The sequence below is a fragment of the Barbus barbus genome (assembly GCF_936440315.1).
Source record: "Barbus barbus genome assembly, chromosome: 7".
Lineage (NCBI taxonomy): Eukaryota > Metazoa > Chordata > Actinopteri > Cypriniformes > Cyprinidae > Barbus > Barbus barbus.
The window spans coordinates 2,928,198-2,946,546 of NC_136735.1; the positions used below are offsets into that span (position 1 = coordinate 2,928,198).

Consider the following 18,349-nt stretch of genomic DNA (forward strand, 5'->3'; position numbering starts at 1 on the left):
TAAAAACATAACGGTTCATTAAGTAAGATCTTTATATACCTCTGAAAACATAGTTATGTATATTATATTACATTTCTGTCAATAGATCGTTGTAAATATTACACAGTGCACCTTTAACTTAAAATTTCAAAGCAACTTGCTGCACAGCTTTTTTGAGTTTACTCAACTTTGGACAAAAAGTTGTTCACTCAACCCAAGCCACTGAGTAAAGACACATATCTTTTTTTCAGCTAACACAGTTTTGTTAGTTGTCTTATGCTTTTCCAATGTGTCTCAAATTATGTTCTGTAAACTTTTTTGACTTGTTTACAAATGACAAACATTAATAAACAAGATTTTAAGGAAAGTGTGCATCCCTCTCACACTCATCAAAATTTAACCAAAAAAAAAAAACTTTTGAAATGTTTCACTTTACATGTAATGAATCTAGAATATATGAAAGCTTCACTTTTTGAAATTAGTTACAAGAAATGATGAACTTTTTCATGATATTTTAATTTTTTGAGATGCACCTGTAGGTTGTGTGCTGTTAAGTAGGCCTGTACGTGGGAGGCAACAACTATTTTCTAATATCGTAGAGAGAAAAGATAAGTTTGAAATAGGAGGATTGAGACAACTTTAACATTTAAATAGCAGGCACACACTTTATAATGCTTTCTTAAGTTTGCACTTTGCAGTTGGTTGGACTTGTAAAAACAGTTTTGAGCTTGAACTTTCCTCTTATAAATATTTCTGATGACCTGAATTCAACTTTTTGAATTGAACTGATTTATTATAAATAAGAATGTCTTTTTTTCAAATATTACACAGTTCACAGCATCTTATGGAGTAGACCATCTGTTACAATGGGTATTGAAAAACCTTTTCCTGTTTTTATCACACCTGCAGGCAGCAGAAGCGTGTCTTGGTTTGACCGGAAAAAAAATGTAGTGCAAGAAGAAAAAAACCACAAGCTGGAGAACAGCACATGTTGGGTCTTCTTTAGTACACTCACCACAGTATTAAATAACATCAAACACTGAGACATACAAGCAAGTGTCTTTGACCTAATAAAAAGACCAGGTTTCTCTTCAAGTACACAATTTTGATTTAAAATAAATTTGTAACCAAATCAAACATGTTTGTTCTTTAAAGTACTTTTGTAGACATTCAAATACAACTGTACAAAGTGACCACTTCACTGTGCCACTGTCTGAAGATGAGCTCAATCTTTGCTGTATATCACAACCAAAGGTGTAAAGTCCAGGGGCCAAAGAGTAAAAGTCCTGCCATATTTTTGTTCCACCCATGAACTCAGCAGCTGATTTCACGAGTGGTTTCATATTTACATACACTGAAAGTTATGTTCATATTTTTCTTTATATGAATTCGGAAAGGCAAGCTAGCATATATATATATATATATATGTGTGTGTGTGTGTGTGTGTGTATGTATATATATATATATATATATATATATATATTTGATTTGTTTATGTAAAATAATTACATTTGTCAAATCACATATGGATCACTTGTTGATCGTTCAAGTTTGAAGATGATTTACTGAATAATACAATATAATATTGTCTTCTGCTCACAATCAATGTTCATCTTCTGCCTCTGTTCAGTCTCATGTCCATTTCATCTTCCCAAACAAACTGTGAATGTTTAAATTAGTCCTCTTGAGGGGGATGTGAAATCAAATTCATAAAATTATATAATTTTGATGTCCTCTGCAGAAATGCTAAACCTTTCTCACTGTCTTTCATGATGACAATCAGGTCATTATGTTCCTATTCTGTATTTCTGAATGTTTCTCTGGTATCTGTTTATTTCATCAGTTTGAAAGCTAGATTCAGTCACCCTCTATATGGTAATGCTATTTAATCAATGTCTTGCCATGACAATATTACCCTACAGTTGTCATGCCATGTGCCTGTTGAGATCCACTCTTCTGCACAATCAATACCAACTCCACCATAACAGAGCTTCTTTTAAACCCCCACCAAAAATAAGTATTAAGCACCAATCAAATATTTCCCTTCACTCACAAACACATGAAATTACACTTCTTTTCAACATGTTCTTCTCTGATTCACATCCATGAAAAGCATGCTGGGAAACTATAGAAATCCACTGTCCAGATTCAGTTGTCAACAAAAATTATTCACAGGCAGCAACACACAAAAAACAAACAAATAAATTGAATGTAATGAAATTAACTGGTGATAAAATGTTTGTGTTGTGTTTCACAACATCATTTTATTTGAGTAAACAACATAAGAAGCAAAATTCAGTTTTGAGTGTGTCAAAAGCTGCCAAGTCTCTGCATTTGGAGTGGAAACTTGACAATATATTCTAGAAGTGTTTGTATATCCTGTTTTTATCACACCCTCACATACACTGAGCTTACACTATTTTAAACATGTGCAAGAAGCAACACGAGCAGCAGCGGAAACTTTAAAGTGTCTCATGATTCACACACTGAACTGAACCGAACCACACTGATCAATAAAACATTGGTTTCAATATTAAATTATGAATTATGAGTACATTTTTATCAATGAACTGTGAATGTGAACATGTAAAAGAAAAAAACAGTCTGTTTTTAAAATATTGGTAACATGATGATCTGAGATCGCTGTAATACGTAACTTAGTTGAGTCTCATGCTGTAACTGATTGCAGCGTAATCAGAGTGAATCTCATTCTTACTGAATCTGACTGTAGCGTCACTGAGAGACTCTTCATGCTTCTGGAAACTGACAGCAGCGTACAGGAGCCCATCAGAGGGGATTGTGGGTAGATCATCATGAGTGTTCATTTGTACTGATCCAGGATCTGAGAGAGAATCAAATGAATCAGATCAACATCAAGGATCAAACTGGAAACACAGAGCAGAATCTGAAACTCATTGAGTATGATTTAGTGCCGCTGACAGCGAGACACTCAGAGACACTCAAATAGCTTTAAATATGGCAATTCTGTGAAGGACACAAAGAGGATCAGACTAAATAAAGTTTGTGTGTGTGTGTGTGTCACCTCGTCTCTCGTGTCTTAATTTCCACACAGTCAGAGTAAATCCTCTGATCAACATCAGAATCACACACACACTAATAATGATGATGATCATGGAGAAATCTGAAATAAAACACACAAACAATAATGAAAGAGAAACACAGAGATACACACACATATATACAGACATTCCATTCACCCCCCCACCCCCGATCCCTCGCCTTCGCCGCTTTGTTCCGCCAGTCCGACAGGCGGGTCTGCGATCGGCGCTGATAATAGCTGCTGGACCGGATGGCTGTTTGTAGGAGCTGCATTACCCCCCCACCTGTTGCAAGTCGTGTGTCTATGGTGTATTGATTATGTGCTTTTGTTGCTGGGGTGTTTTTTCTGTTCTCCCACTGTACTCCCATAGGAGCATAGTCTGGGGGTTATTTTTTTTCTCCCCTCCTTCCTCATGTTTAAGCTGTATTTCTTCCTCAATTGCCTGTCTTCCTGTCCTGTCCACCCCCTTGTCATATTGTATTGTATGTATGTTTGTGTATGTATGGACAGGTTGATGGCTAATTTTGCTGGTACTTGTGACTAGTGACAATAAAGGACTACTACTACACAGAGGTGGGTAGTCCAGGGGCCAAAGAGTAAAAATCCATACTAGTCTGTATGAGCTGAATAAAGCAAACCAGTATCTTACCAGTGAAGTTTTGATGGATGACGATTGTAATGGAGGTAAAGACGATCACAGTCAGTGACATACATGAATCGTTGAAATGTTATTATTAGTGTGCAAATGAACAAACCAGGTATGTGCGCTCTCTGATAGCTTTATGAGCAAATTTCAGTATGATCGCATGTCTGGCAAGCGTTTGATAATGGATACTCGCTGAAGAAGCATGTTTTTATAGAAGTTTGCTATGTACAGTGGTGTATTGGCATCAACATTCACTCTGACAGAGGAGCTGTTCACTGGTCATGTTAAGCTGCCTTCAGATCACCACACCCAACAAATTCATATTTTTATTGATTTTTTAAAATATGTGTTTTGCTCTGTTTAATAATTCTGAATACAGATCCGTGTATATTTTTATTACTTTAAGGCAATTGGGATAGTGGTCTTTTGGTGGTCGTGCTTGATACTGCAGCTTTACTTGTAGTTATTTATATATGCATAAGAAATGGTCTAAACAAATGTAACATTTATTTTTCTCACAGATTTTGCTGTTGCACTGTATACATCAATTTTGAATTATTATTAAAATTAAAAACAAAATGTTTTAATTTTTCTTGAAAAAAGATTGTAGAAAACAGTTTTGTGAGAAGTCTTGAATTTGGTAAAACAATTGTCTTTATTTAAAATGTTTAATGTCTTAATCCTTTTCTTTTTGTTATACTGGGATAAATCAAATCAGTATGTATGCTTAATATTTTTGGATGCAGCGCCCCGCCTAGAAAATTTGCCACCAGCCGCCACTGCAATGCAGTATGAATAATTAGAGTTTGATTCAGCATTGCATAAATGTTTGCTGTGAAACAATATTGCAATTGCTTAGAAGCAAATTCCTTTGAATTACTAAAAGGCTCAAGAGCCAAGCAAACACAGACCACAATTATTTTTTCTTCCAGTTAATTTAATCCAAGGCTGTGGCTGAAGTCAGATGTAGTTCTTGTGTTTATCTTTTCTTCAGTGATGTTGATTGTTAACATCAGGTGTTCATCACTAATGCACAATCATCATTTAATTAGTCACTTAATTATCTCATTAACTTTAACTCTTTGAGGACCTGAGATTTAACTTGAGACTTGCTTGTGACTTGAAAGTAATGTCTTGGTTCCTCCTCTGGAGAAATCAGCTGCTGAGTTCATGGGTGGAATAAACATATAGCAGGACTTTTGGCCGCTGGACTTTCCACCTCTGATACATATAATGTAAAATAACTATCTACACAAATATTCAAACTGATGATGTTCAGTTTCAATTTCCATTGTTAACATGAATCTTTAATATGAGTAAGGTCTAATCTGTAACATGAAACTAATTTAATATAAATTAAATATTTATAAAATGCTGTTGGTAACATTTGATGATCTGGTACTAACTAACATCACTAAGAGAGTTTTCATGCACAGTTGTATACATTTTATTATTATATATTTAATCAATCACTCAACATTCAATACATTTTAAGCTATAAAGAGACACATGTAGAAGTTTAGGTTTTAATAATAAAGTTTAACAAAATGATTGTGATTGTTGTCTGTAGATAATACCTTTAAATTATATATGTTAATTTAAATGACCTGTTAAGGGTTGATATCTGAATATTTAAGAATAAATAAAGTCATCTTACCCCTTTTGACATTTAAGTGCACTTTAGTGATGACATGAGCTCCACACCAGTATATCCCAGAATCCTCTTCTCTCAGATCAGTGATGTTCACAGTAAAGAATCCAGTAGATGCTTCATCACTGAAAGAGAATCGATCATCTCTGATCGTCTCCAATGAAACTCCATCCTTCACACACATGGAGGCTTCATGTGCTTTGCAGAAGCTTTTCTGATCTTCATCATGATGTTTGCACTGGATTGACACGTCGTCTCCTTCATACTTAGTCAAGTTCAGCTCTAATGATTACAAACACAAGAACATCAATTCACAGCCGTAGCTTCACATATTCAGATGAATAAACCTTCCTCACCCTCGTTCATGATGACCATCAGATGAGTGTAAAGATAATTGAGGTCTGTTTCTAATGTCACTGCACACCAGTATTTCCCAGCATCCTCTGCTGTCAGTCCAGTGATGGTCCCAGTGAAGACACTTGCAGTGACGTCATCTTTCAGAGTCAGTCTGTCAGTCTTGGTCTCTTTCTCTTCTCTCACAGTCTCACTGAGAGGATTTCTGTCTCTAGTGGAGCACTTCCCCTTACAGAGAGACTTTGGCTTTGAGTTATAGATTGAATCATAAGGACAGATGATCTCAGCAGATTCTCCTTCACGTCTCACTACTGGAGCCACTAAAAACAAACAGACATTTAACAAACATGATTCTGAATAGACTGTATTTACACTGAAATCATCTGAATGGACTCACTGATGAGGTTGAGCTGTATTTTGGTGGTCAGGGAGATGAAAGTCAAATATGTGTCTCTGGTTTCTGCTCCACACCAGTAAACTCCAGCATCTCTCACGCTCACATTACTGATGCTCACTGTAAAAACTCTCTCTTCATTTCTCTCTGATGAACCACTCATTTGTGTCACTTTAGATGAGCTGATGTTCTGGCAGATGTGATTATCATCCTCTTTACAGAAATGAACTTCATATCCCTCTGGGATCTGACAGGTGATATTGACTTCTTCACCAAAAGGAGCAGATTCTGTCACTCTCTTTGGATATTTTGCATCTGTTAACCATCAGAAATGACTGAAATTCAGAACAAATACACAGCAAAATCCCCAGTGTTAAATTAACACTGCCAAGTGTCTATATGTGTCCACACTACAGAGTGTTAAAAGTAACATTGAAGCAGTGTTAAAGTTAATGAGGTAATTAAGAGATTTGTTGAGTGATGATTAATCATTATTGAACACACCTGATGTTAACAAGCAGAATCACCAAAGAAGAAAATCAAAATTTTTTAAGTAACCATTATAGTGGTCAGTGTTTACTTTGGTTGGGCTCTTGACCCTTGACTTTTTTATATTAGTTTTTATTTGGCTGCTGTAACTGAATTATAGCAGCTTGAGAAGCAAAGAGCAAAAGTCTTTGGGTGGTGGTTATGTTTTGATATAACCATTCTGTGGTGACCTGACTAACTGAGCTGCTCTGTTCATCTGAATATGCTGTTTGTCACTGTTGTTAAGATTCGTACTCTGATTCTTGATGTCTGTGTGTGTCTAAATGAAAGACATTTTATTTATTTTATTTTTTTTGATCAGGACAGCTTAGAAATCCTTCTAAAATGTATAGAAACCACAGATTCTTTCACTGCGGGATCACAAGGCTGTTGTAATCCATAAAGGAATTTTAACTCAGGTTCAGGTCAAATAACGATTACGTTAGAACACAATCACCATCATCTGATGACAATTGCTCTTTGCAAAAATCTTTCTGTTGTAATTCAGTTATAGCAGCCAAACAAAATGTAATATTAAAAAGTTAAACGTCAAGAGACCAACTAAAGTAAACACTGATCACTGTAATGGTGACTTGCAAATTGTGATTTTCTTATTTGGTGATTCTATTGTTAACATCAGGTCTCTTCATTAATGGCCAATCATTACTCAATGAATCTCTTAATTACCTCATTAACTTTAACTCTGCTTCAGTGTTACTTTTAACACTCTGTAGTGTGGACACACATATATACACTTGGCAGTGTTAATTTAACACTGGGGATTTTGCTGTGTTCTTAAACATATGCACATAAAACACAGTATTTGCAGTTCCTCACCGTGTTTGACGCTCAGCTGAAGTTGAGTAAAGCTCTCAGTATAGTCAGATACGTTCACTCCACACCTGTATGTTCCTGCATCTGCAGCTTTCAGCTCTCTAAAAAACACCATCAAGACTCCTGCTCTGGTGTCGTCATATAAAGAAACATCTCCATTCTCCATCCATTCATCCTGAACTCCTGGATTCTTCCTCTCTGAACATCCATCTGATTCTTTACAGATGTATTTTGGCTTGGTTTTGTATTGAGGATGTTCACACTTGATCATCAGACCACCTCCTGAGTAGCCGCGCACTGTATATGTAGCCGATTTGTACTTATCAACAATATGTAGATAAACAGTATTAATAATGGAGTAACTGTACGAGTGACTGTTGATCCAAACTCCACACAAATAAACTCCTCCATCATCTGGAGTCACAGCAGTGATTCTCACACTGAAGAGGTTTTCTTTCCTGTCATCAGAAAAACTCAATTCTTTTTTATTCTCCCACATCTCAGTGGCGTAAATCAACTCAATGGAGTTTTTTTCTTTTTTGAACATGATTTTGGGATCATTTTTATGTTTCTCTGAATATCTGCAGCTGATCATGACATTATCTCCACGATTCACAATTATCTTTGACATCCCACAACACAAATCTATCATTCATGCAGAAAATAAAAGATTTGCATGTATTGAGGCTTTAAAATTGATCAGTAATTTAATTATACTCATTTAGATCTCAATGGAACTTACCCTCTAACACAATTAAATTCATATATTCAGGCCTCGTGCCAGAAACCCCAATCCTGTATCTTCCAGCATCTTGTTGGTTCAGTTCTCTGATGAAGATTGAGAGGTTTCCCTTGCTATTGCGTAAAAGTAATAATCTTCCTTCTTTACTCCATTGATCATGTTTCTTATCATTTTTTATTCTTCTCCATTCAGGTAACTTATACATGTATTTAACAGAGTCACTAAACCAAAGTTTCCCAGAATTAACAAGAAGGCTTCCTCCAGAATATCCCGTGACGCTAAAGCATCTCACTGCATCTGTCAATCAGATTGATACTGTGATCAGAAAGATGATGAACAGAAAACAGCATCATTACTGCAGTGATGAAAGAGAAAAGCTCTGACCTGAGATCAGGTAGAAAGTGAAGAAGATGAGGAGGATCTTCATTGTGACTTGAGTTCAGTCTTCTTTATGCTGAATGATCTCTGTGTGAATCTCTCTGTCTCTACATCTGTCTGCTTTAGTTACTTCCTCTTTATTCAGCTCTTTATCAGTAATGAGCAGCTGGCTCCTCCCACCATCACCACTGACTGAAGATCACATTAATCACACTGAAAGAGCGCCACCTACTGGAGGATACAGTGTCTGATACTGAGAGCTCTTACAGGTTTCATGTTCTCTATATAAGGACAAATGACACAATTGCATTATTTCAATCTTCCACTAGAGTGAGCCAGTATCATTTACATGTACGGCAGTGGCCTAAAGTATTGGCAATGACAGATATTTTGTGATTCACAAAGTTTGCTGTTTCAGGATTTGTAGATTATTTATCATGTTTGTACGGTACACTGGAAAAGAGTGATAAGAATTTCATAAGTTTTCAATGCTTTACTTGGCAAATAAATAAATAAAAATCAATATATGCAAAGAGTCAGTATTTAGTGTTTCACCTTCGTCTTCATAACCTTTGCTATTCACTCTGGCTGGCATGCTATATATCAGCTTCTGGGCCAAATCCTGACTGATGGCAATTCATTCTTGTCGTATCTGCTTGTCCGCTTACCTTTTGAGGATTGACCACAGGTTCTCTATGGGATTAAGATTCAGGGAGCTGGCCACAAATTCAAAATGTAACTGAAATGATATCTGAGCCACTTCATTATAACTCTTACCTTCATGCTGGAAAATACACAGATCCAGATTGCTCCTGGGTCATTGGAAGAAGTTGTCCTTGCAGGACGTTTGATAAAAATCATACATTGCATTATACATCTACATAATATGGAATAAATGAATATAGCACTTACCTCATTTAATGAAAGACCTGGCAACCATCTCATGGTATTGTGGCGGTTTTGCATACAGCAGTAGGGCCTATTTCTTTCAGAAAATGTAGCTGGATATAGGCTAGGCCTAATGTTTGAGCCATTTTTATATTTATGTAAGTTTTAGAGTAAAGGGTTTAATATGCTAATTTACATACTGTAAAATGAGTTATTTCATCATAATATTCATTTAATTATTATTTTTTTTAATTGTGTGATTTTCATAAGACCTGCCCATTAGTTACACCACTGCTGTCAAAATCAAATAAACCTACCATAAAAGTCATTGATGTGATTCGTGCTCTGTAATTGCAAACCCTCTGAATACATAAAACATATTTGTGTGAGAAGCAGCCCTAAATTTAATTTATTACTAGCATAAAATCTTTGTCCTATCAATTCAAAAGCCTAAACACCCCTAAACATTGTTTTCATTCAAACCTTCCCTCAGCGCCCTATAAGGAGAAAGGGGAGGAGTCAAAGTGCTTAAACCTCATTGGCTTTCGCTTGTATCGTAGTCTTGCAATATTTTAATATTCAGTATCTAAATAAGAGAAGGTGTACGTCTTTTCATCACAGAGTAAAGTTGAGCTCCATGTAAAACAATGTCAAATGTACTAGTGCTACAGAAATGTACAGAAAGCATGAGGGACTGAACAGTTGTGTTTTTAACTTTTGAAATGAAAGCAGATCTTTTAAATTGCACAATTATAATATTAATAATATTAATATTTCAGATGACCTGACTAAAACCTTTTGGAGCTAAAACCTTTTGAATTCTGAATATTTTGAGTGGAAAATCTGTGTCCATCTACTAAAATAAACATTTAATGTTTTAATCTCACCTGCAGGTGGCTGAAGATTTTTGGTTTGACCAAAGAAATATAAATAGAGCAAAAGAAAACCACAAGCTGGAGAGCATCTCACGTAGATGATCTTAAGCCCACTCTGCAAACATAAAGCACCGAGACATTTACCAGCAGGTCACTTTATCCTAGTAAAGAAGCTGGGTTAAAAAGCTTTTTTTTTTTTTTTTTTGACTGACTGAATTTAGAAAAGCAAACTAGTGTACAGCTCTCACTATTACTGCCATACTAAAATATGCTATGATGTTTTGAATTTCACCAGATAATGATGGACAATCTGAAAACACAGCGAAATATAAAGTAAATCTTGCAGATGTTGATTATTTAAAGTGTATTGGCATAAAAGTACTAACAACACAAATGTGTGACATTTACAGAATTATTACAGACCTTCTCTGCTCATGGTTTTGATTTTCTTTGATCTGGTTTTGAAAGAAAAAGTCAAAGCACACATGGACAATTCTTTGATTAGAAAAGAACATTTCCAGTCATTTTTTGAGGTGAATTACAGAATGAGCAGCTCTTTGTCTTCTGCACAATCGATGTTCATCTTCAGTCATCATCTCATGCATCTCGCTGTGGGTTTCCTGAATAAGTCTGTTTCATCTTCACACTCAAACCAAACTGAGACCCTGAACCTTCCCCTGTTTTCCGTGGCTTTGAGATGGACTGTGCATCATGCAAACACAAAACACCTCCAGCGTTTGTGACAGAAAGCATCAAACATGCTATTTTCAAGTTTCTGAATATTACAGTCGTAACAAATCATTTAAAAAATGCAAATGAATATTGTTTATTTGCATATACTGTGAATATCTAGATGAGTTCTGGTGATGATACAAAATAAAATGCATAAAATTATTATTCAGATTTCACAAAATACAAACTTTTCTCACTGTCTTTCATGATGATAATTAGATAATCATGTGTTTATACTGTATTTCTAGATGTTTCTCTGGTAACATTGATTTCATCAGTATGGAAATTCAGTCATTGTTTATGTTGAAGCCAAGGCAAATCTTGACAATTCTAATATAATATAAAAATTAATGTAAATAATAATTGATTCTCTGATTCTACAACTTTAAATAAGACCAACAAACAAGAAATAATAGCAAGACATTTTTATTTTTGTTTATTTTTCAATTAATGTTTGAAAAATATTTGAAAAATTAACGTTTTTCTTTCAGTTAATAAAATATATGACTCTACTGTAAAACATCAGAAAAATTAGCAAGAGCAAGAATGAACAAAAAAAAGCAGCATCAACAAATGTATTTTGCATATACAAATATAAAGCAGGTCAAAGACAGTTAATATTCAGAAAGATGAGAAAGAGACAGTCATTTTAACAGCTGCTATTAAAGAGTCTTTATTAACTGTCAAAGGCTGTTGTGTCTCTATATGTGGAGTGGAAACTTTACAGTATATTCTAAACTTGTCAATCAAGGGTTTTATTTCCTGTTTTTATCACACCCTCACATAAACTGAGATGACAAACTGTTTTAAACATGAGAAAGAAGCAACATGAACAGCAGTGGAAACTTTAAAGAGTCTCATGATTCACTCACTGAACTGAATGACCCTCATCAAACCTGTTCGACATTACATTATGGATTATAATAACATAACATTTTAATAAACAAACTCTGAATGTAAACATATATATGGGTAGTTGACAAATAAAAATTGGACTGTATCCTGTGGTGTGACATAGCATAAATGTAGAAAAAAAAGCTTAACATACAAATAACATGAGAAAAATGCATCTGCATTCTTAGAGTTACAAATAGCACGAGAGAGGTTTATGTTCAATGTTAGTTTTTTTTGGTTTTGTTTTTTTCCATTTTTCCATCATACCATAGGACACATTGATATGTCAACTACCCATATAATAATCATATCATAGTCTATTTTTTTTAAATACTGATGTATGATGATCTGTGATCTCTGTTAAAAGTATATTAGTTGAGTCTCATGCTGTAACTGACTGTGGTGTAATCGGAGTGAATCTCATTCTTACTGAATCTGACTGTAGCGTCACTGAGAGACTCTTCATGCTTCTGGAAACTGACAGCAGTGTACAGGAGCTCATCAGAGGGGATTGTGGGTAGATCATCATGAGTGTTCATTTGTACTGATCCAGGATCTGAGAGAGAATCACGTCTGCTGTCTGCACAGGATGACTGGACATGGATATGAGAAAAAATTAATTTTAAAATGAGAAAATCTCATAAGCACAATATATAAAAACACAAACAAACAGTAACTCACAATTGTATATATGCAAACACACACACACAAACTGAAACTCACCATTTTATTTTTCTTCCTCTTTCTCTTGTCTGATGTTGAGATACTTCCTAATTACCCAAAACAAAATGAATTGATCAGAGAAAGACAAATTAGATTAACATCAAATGTGGGAAGAATGAGATTTACTGAAGCAGCTCTGAAACAATCAAACCATTTAATTAAATGATTCAGGAGATAAATAATGAAACTTCACCTCGTCTCTCGTGTCTTAATTTCCACAGAGCCAGAGTGAATGCACCGATCAGCAGCAGAATCACACACACACTAATAATGATGATCATGGAGAAATCTGACAATAAAACACACAAACATAGAGTGATAGTTAAACTTCGTGAAATACAATTAATTGATCAAATTAAACTGAATGATGGGGGAAATTAGCATATTTTAGTCTCTCTTGTGCAGACACGCACTCAACTCTCCTTCATCTCTCTGTTGAGTCTCATGTGGGTTTCCTGAATAAAGGCCGTTAGTTCCTCACAGCCGAATTAAACTGAGACTCTGAACCTTCAGCTCATTTCTGTGGTTTTAATGTGAAACGAAAACACCCTGTTCATCAAATACACTAAACACCTGCATTTATGAGCAATTTCACAAAATGAGATTCAAAGGATTCTTAAGCAATAAAGGAACATTTTATATGAGATTACAAGGAATCACACAAAAAATAAAAACTGACAACTTATAAAAATAATACATGTCTACTTTGTTCTGTGAAATACTAAAACACAATTTTTAGTGCATTAAATTAAAGAGAAACAATATATTAAAGACACCAATAATGACTTTAGAACGACCCTCTCAATATCACACTGGAATATCTGTAAGTGTTCATATTTGACAATGTAAATAAAATAAAGTTATCTTACTCTTGTCCTTATCTTTGCTGACGTTTAAGTGCACTTTAGTGGTGACATGAGCTCCACACCAGTATATCCCAGAATCCTCTTCTCTCAGATCAGTGATGTTCACAGTAAAGACTCCAGTAGATGCTTCATCACTGAAAGAGAATCGATCATCTCTGATCGTCTCCAATGAAACTCCATCCTTCACACACATGGAGGCTTCATGTGCTTTGCAGAAGCTTTTCTGATCTTCATCATGATGTTTGCACTGGATTGACACGTCGTCTCCTTCATACTTAGTCAAGTTCAGCTCTAATGATTACAAACACAAGAACATCAATTCACAGCCGTAGCTTCACATATTCAGATGAATAAACCTTCCTCACCCTCGTTCATGATGACCATCAGATGAGTGTAAAGATAATTGAGGTCTGTTTCTAGTGTCACTGCACACCAGTATTTCCCAGCATCCTCTGCTGTCAGTCCAGTGATGGTCCCAGTGAAGTCACTTGCAGTGACGTCATCTTTCAGAGTCAGTCTGTCAGTCTTGGTCTCTTTCTCTTCTCTCACAGTCTCACTGAGAGGATTTCTGTCTCTAGTGGAGCACTTCCCCTTACAGAGAGACTTTGGCTTTGAGTTATAGATTGAATCATAAGGACAGATGATCTCAGCAGATTCTCCTTCAAGTCTCACTACTGGAGCCACTAAAAACAAACAGACATTTAACAAACATGATTCTGATTAGACTGTATTTACACTGAAATCATCTGAATGTACTCACTGACGAGGTTGAGCTGTATTTTGGTGGTCAGGGAGATGAAAGTCAAATATGTGTCTCTGGTTTCTGCTCCACACCAGTAAACTCCAGCATCTCTCACGCTCACATTACTGATGCTCACTGTAAAAACTCTCTCTTCATTTCTCTCTGATGAACCACTCATTTGTGTCACTTTAGATGAGCTGATGTTCTGACAGATCTGATTATCATCCTCTTTACAGAAATGAACTTCATATCCCTCTGGGATCTGACAGGAGATGTTGACTTCTCCACCAACATGAGTAGATTCTGTCATTCTCTTTGGATATTTTGCATCTATAAACCAACAGAAATTACAAAAAATCAGAACAAATACATAAACATATACACATAAGATACAGTATCTGAGGCTCCTGACCATGTTTGACGGTCAGCTGGAGTTGAGTGAAGCTCTCAGTATAGTCAGATACTTTCACTCCACACCTGTATGTTCCTGCATCTGCAGCTTTCAGCTCTCTAAAAAACACCATCAAGACTCCTGCTGTGGTGTCGTCATATAAAGAAACATCTCCATTCTCCATCCATTCATCCTGAACTCCTGGATTCTTCCTCTCTGAACATCCATCTGATTCTTTACAGATGTATTTTGGCTTGGTTTTGTATTGAGGATGTTCACACTTGATCATCAGACGACCTCCTGAGTAGCTGCTCACTCTAGACACGCCCACTACACCTGTTTACCACAAATATCACTTTATATACATCAAATGATAATAATATATTGATGATATATTTGATTTAATTCAAGTCAAGACTGTATTGGGTTACAGCAATGAAAGATAACATCTGGATCTACAGTGCACTCACCCATAATAACATGCAGATGAACAGTAGTAATAATAGAGTAACTATATGAGAGTGTGTTGATCTGAACTCCACAAAAATAAACTCCTCCATCATCCGGTGTCACAGCAGTAATTATCACAGTTATGTATTTTTGATCTCTTCTTTCAGACATACTGAACCTTCTATTTTTTTTCCATGTGCTGTTTATAATATCATCAATGGAGTGTTTTCCCTCTTTGAATATGATCTTGGGATTATTAATATGATTCTGTGAATATTCACATCTGAAGATGGAAGATCGTTCCCTTCTCACCTCCACTCTCTTTGACGTGTAACAACATGGATCTGTCATTTACACAAAAGAGAACATTTATATAACATGTATGTGGGATGTTTTAAGTAGACATAATGAGGTTGCATAAAAATGCCATGTCATTTATATGTCTGTGACATTAGTTCAGCAAAGCACAAAACTTCAGCCAAAACACAGTGTTTGTCACTTAAATCAACTTACAACAAAATAAGGTTTAATTTCTTAACATAGTTAATGCATTAAGTATCATAACAATGAACAATAATCGTCCCCAAAATGTATTAATCTAGGTTAATCCAAACAGATATTCGTACAAATTACAGATAGACATTTTAACATCTCAATGTGTATAAATGAACATAAATAACAGTTAATTTGATGGTTATTTTTGAACATTATTTTGACAATAAATGACGTTGTACCTACATGTAAACTAACTCTCATTAGAGTATTAATAGACTGTCTGATTAATATCTGCTAAACTCTTTATTGTGATGGTCTCCCAACAGACAATCTACTGACTAGAAGTAACTGTGCAAGTATATGTCAATTTATTCCAACCCTAACCCTACCAGTCTAATACTCTACTAAAACTCTAATGAGAGTTAATAGATATGTAGGCGTAATGTTACTTATATAGTCAACAGAATGTGTTAAAGGGACCATCAAATAAAGTGAAACCAGTAAGTTAAAGTGTTATGAACAAACATTAACGTACTATTAACAATACTAAATTGATAAATAAATGAACATTAACCTAGATCATTAAATGATGCAAAAATTGTGTTCATGTTAACAAATTACGTTAACAAATTGAACCTTGCTGTAAAGTGTTACCAGTTAAAATTGAAAATAAAATATTGTGACTGCATCGTATCAGCTATACTGTAGGCAAATGGATCCTACACCAACCCTTCATTCTCAAGATCACTTCTTTCCCCCAGAGTCCATTTTTAAAAAAAAAGGATATTAAACATTCAGTAAATTCAGCCCTGCTTTACTCACCATCTATCACATTCAAATCTATTTCAATAACCTCTGAACCTGAAAGTCCAATCTTGTATATTCCAGAGTCCTGTGCATTTAGTTCTCTGATTAAGAGCATGATGTTTCTGTTTTTGTTGAAAAACAAAGCATATCTTCCTTTATTAATCCAATTAGCTTGTTTTTTGTTCTCTATTATTATACACCACTCGCCATTGGTTTGTTTTTGCAGATATTGAATGTTATTGGGTGAAGATCTGACAGAATCAACAAGAATGCTTCCTCCAGAATATCCCGTGACGCTAAAGCATCTCACTGCATCTGTCAATCAGATTGATACTGTGATCAGAAAGATGATGAACAGAAAACAGCATCATTACTGCAGTGATGAAAGAGAAAAGCTCTGACCTGAGATCAGGTAGAAAGTGAAGAAGATGAGGAGGATCTTCATTGTGACTTGAGTTCAGTCTTCTTTATGCTGAATGATCTCTGTGTGAATCTCTCTGTCTCTACATCTGTCTGCTTTAGTTACTTCCTCTTTATTCAGCTCTTTATCAGTAATGAGCAGCTTTACTGGCTCCTCCCACCATCACCACTGACTGAAGATCACATTAATCACACTGAAAGAGCGCCACCTACTGGAGGATACGGTGTCTGACACTGAGAGCTCATACAGGCTTCATGTTCTCTCTGTAAGGATAAATGACACAGAAGTGAATTTCATTATTATTTAAATCTTCCACTAGAGGGCGTTAGTAAACTGAACATGTAAGTTCACTGAGGTCATCTAGAGCCCATTAAAGGAACTCCTGGAAATGAAAATGCATCTAATACTTTGAGTGTTTGAAATGTTTATAAGTTATAAGAAACATTTGCAGCCTTTTAGAAACAAACAGACCAGATCTGACTAACATATGACTGAATTTGTTTGGACACTTTATGCATTTACATATTAAATATATATCAGCATATTATTCAGCACCACGGACAGCAGCTGTTAGACTAACTTCAGCAACATTGAAGACAGTTGAGCTTGAGTTTATCTGCTTCCTTCAATTTGTCTGTGGTCATAAAAAACATCTGCATGAATGATGACTTCATGTAATGATCAAATATTAGGCCCAAGATTCAATATTTCATATTGCCTCATTTCAAACATACAGGTGGTGTGTAAAATAGTGACATTTACAACTCCTCAAACCAGAACACAAGAAAATAAATGTATGTCCTGTATCAGCTACCATACAATACAACTCATTTTAGTGAAACAAAGATATATAATGTTTAAATCATATTTAATAAGAATTGTCACATTAAGTCGTATTTGTCACTAGATGGAGCCAGAGTTGTGTTTACTGTCTCGATCATGTTATGTGTGGGGCCGAGATTTACAAGAACACCAAATAATCACCAGTTTCCATCTGAAAATGTACAAATCGGTTGACATTGTTTTAAATGAGTCATTTTGTTATCTCAGTATGTTAGAGTATGGTATTTATATTGCATAATAAGGTATGTATTAAGTCATGCTTGGTATTTATCTTAGTTGTATTGGTGTTTGTATTTGTAAGGATATATAAGGAAGTCTCAGCGCGATCGATAGTTAAACCATTCAAGCTCAAACAAGTACCATATAAATCATCCAATCGTTTCGTGGTGTGTTACTGAAAGTCATCTGTAGACAGAACACAGCTCTTTGTGAGGAACAGGTTCACGATTCTCCCGCAAACTTTGTTTGTATTCAAAAGAACGCACCATATAAGGAGAAAAGGGAGGAGTCGACACTGCGCTGAAAGTGCATATTGCAGGTAAAAAAAAAAATTCAAATGAATATATAACCTTGTATGAAAATACCAAATGAACCATTAATGCAGGATTTGAAAATGTTTTACAAGACGCGAGGGCACACATTTAGATAAAAAAGT

At 35.3% G+C, this 18,349-nt stretch overlaps 1 protein-coding gene across 1 annotated transcript; it reads right to left on the reverse strand.

The window, feature by feature from the left end:
• Nucleotides 1-2,636: 2,636 nt before the first annotated feature.
• Nucleotides 2,637-16,950, reverse strand: LOC306872237 (uncharacterized protein; the record flags this gene model as incomplete). The annotated part of the gene is made up of 15 exons (XM_079420731.1): nucleotides 16,833-16,950; nucleotides 16,446-16,745; nucleotides 15,149-15,472; nucleotides 14,700-15,014; nucleotides 14,306-14,617; nucleotides 13,911-14,228; nucleotides 13,549-13,836; nucleotides 12,873-12,968; nucleotides 12,355-12,512; nucleotides 7,451-8,069; nucleotides 6,089-6,400; nucleotides 5,694-6,011; nucleotides 5,344-5,619; nucleotides 3,023-3,121; nucleotides 2,637-2,821 (listed from the first exon to the last, which is right to left on the reverse strand). The coding sequence occupies exons 1-15, from the start codon at nucleotides 16,873-16,875 to the stop codon at nucleotides 2,637-2,639; spliced, it is 3,963 nt and encodes a 1,320-aa protein (XP_079276857.1). The 5' UTR covers nucleotides 16,876-16,950.
• Nucleotides 16,951-18,349: the final 1,399 nt, after the last annotated feature.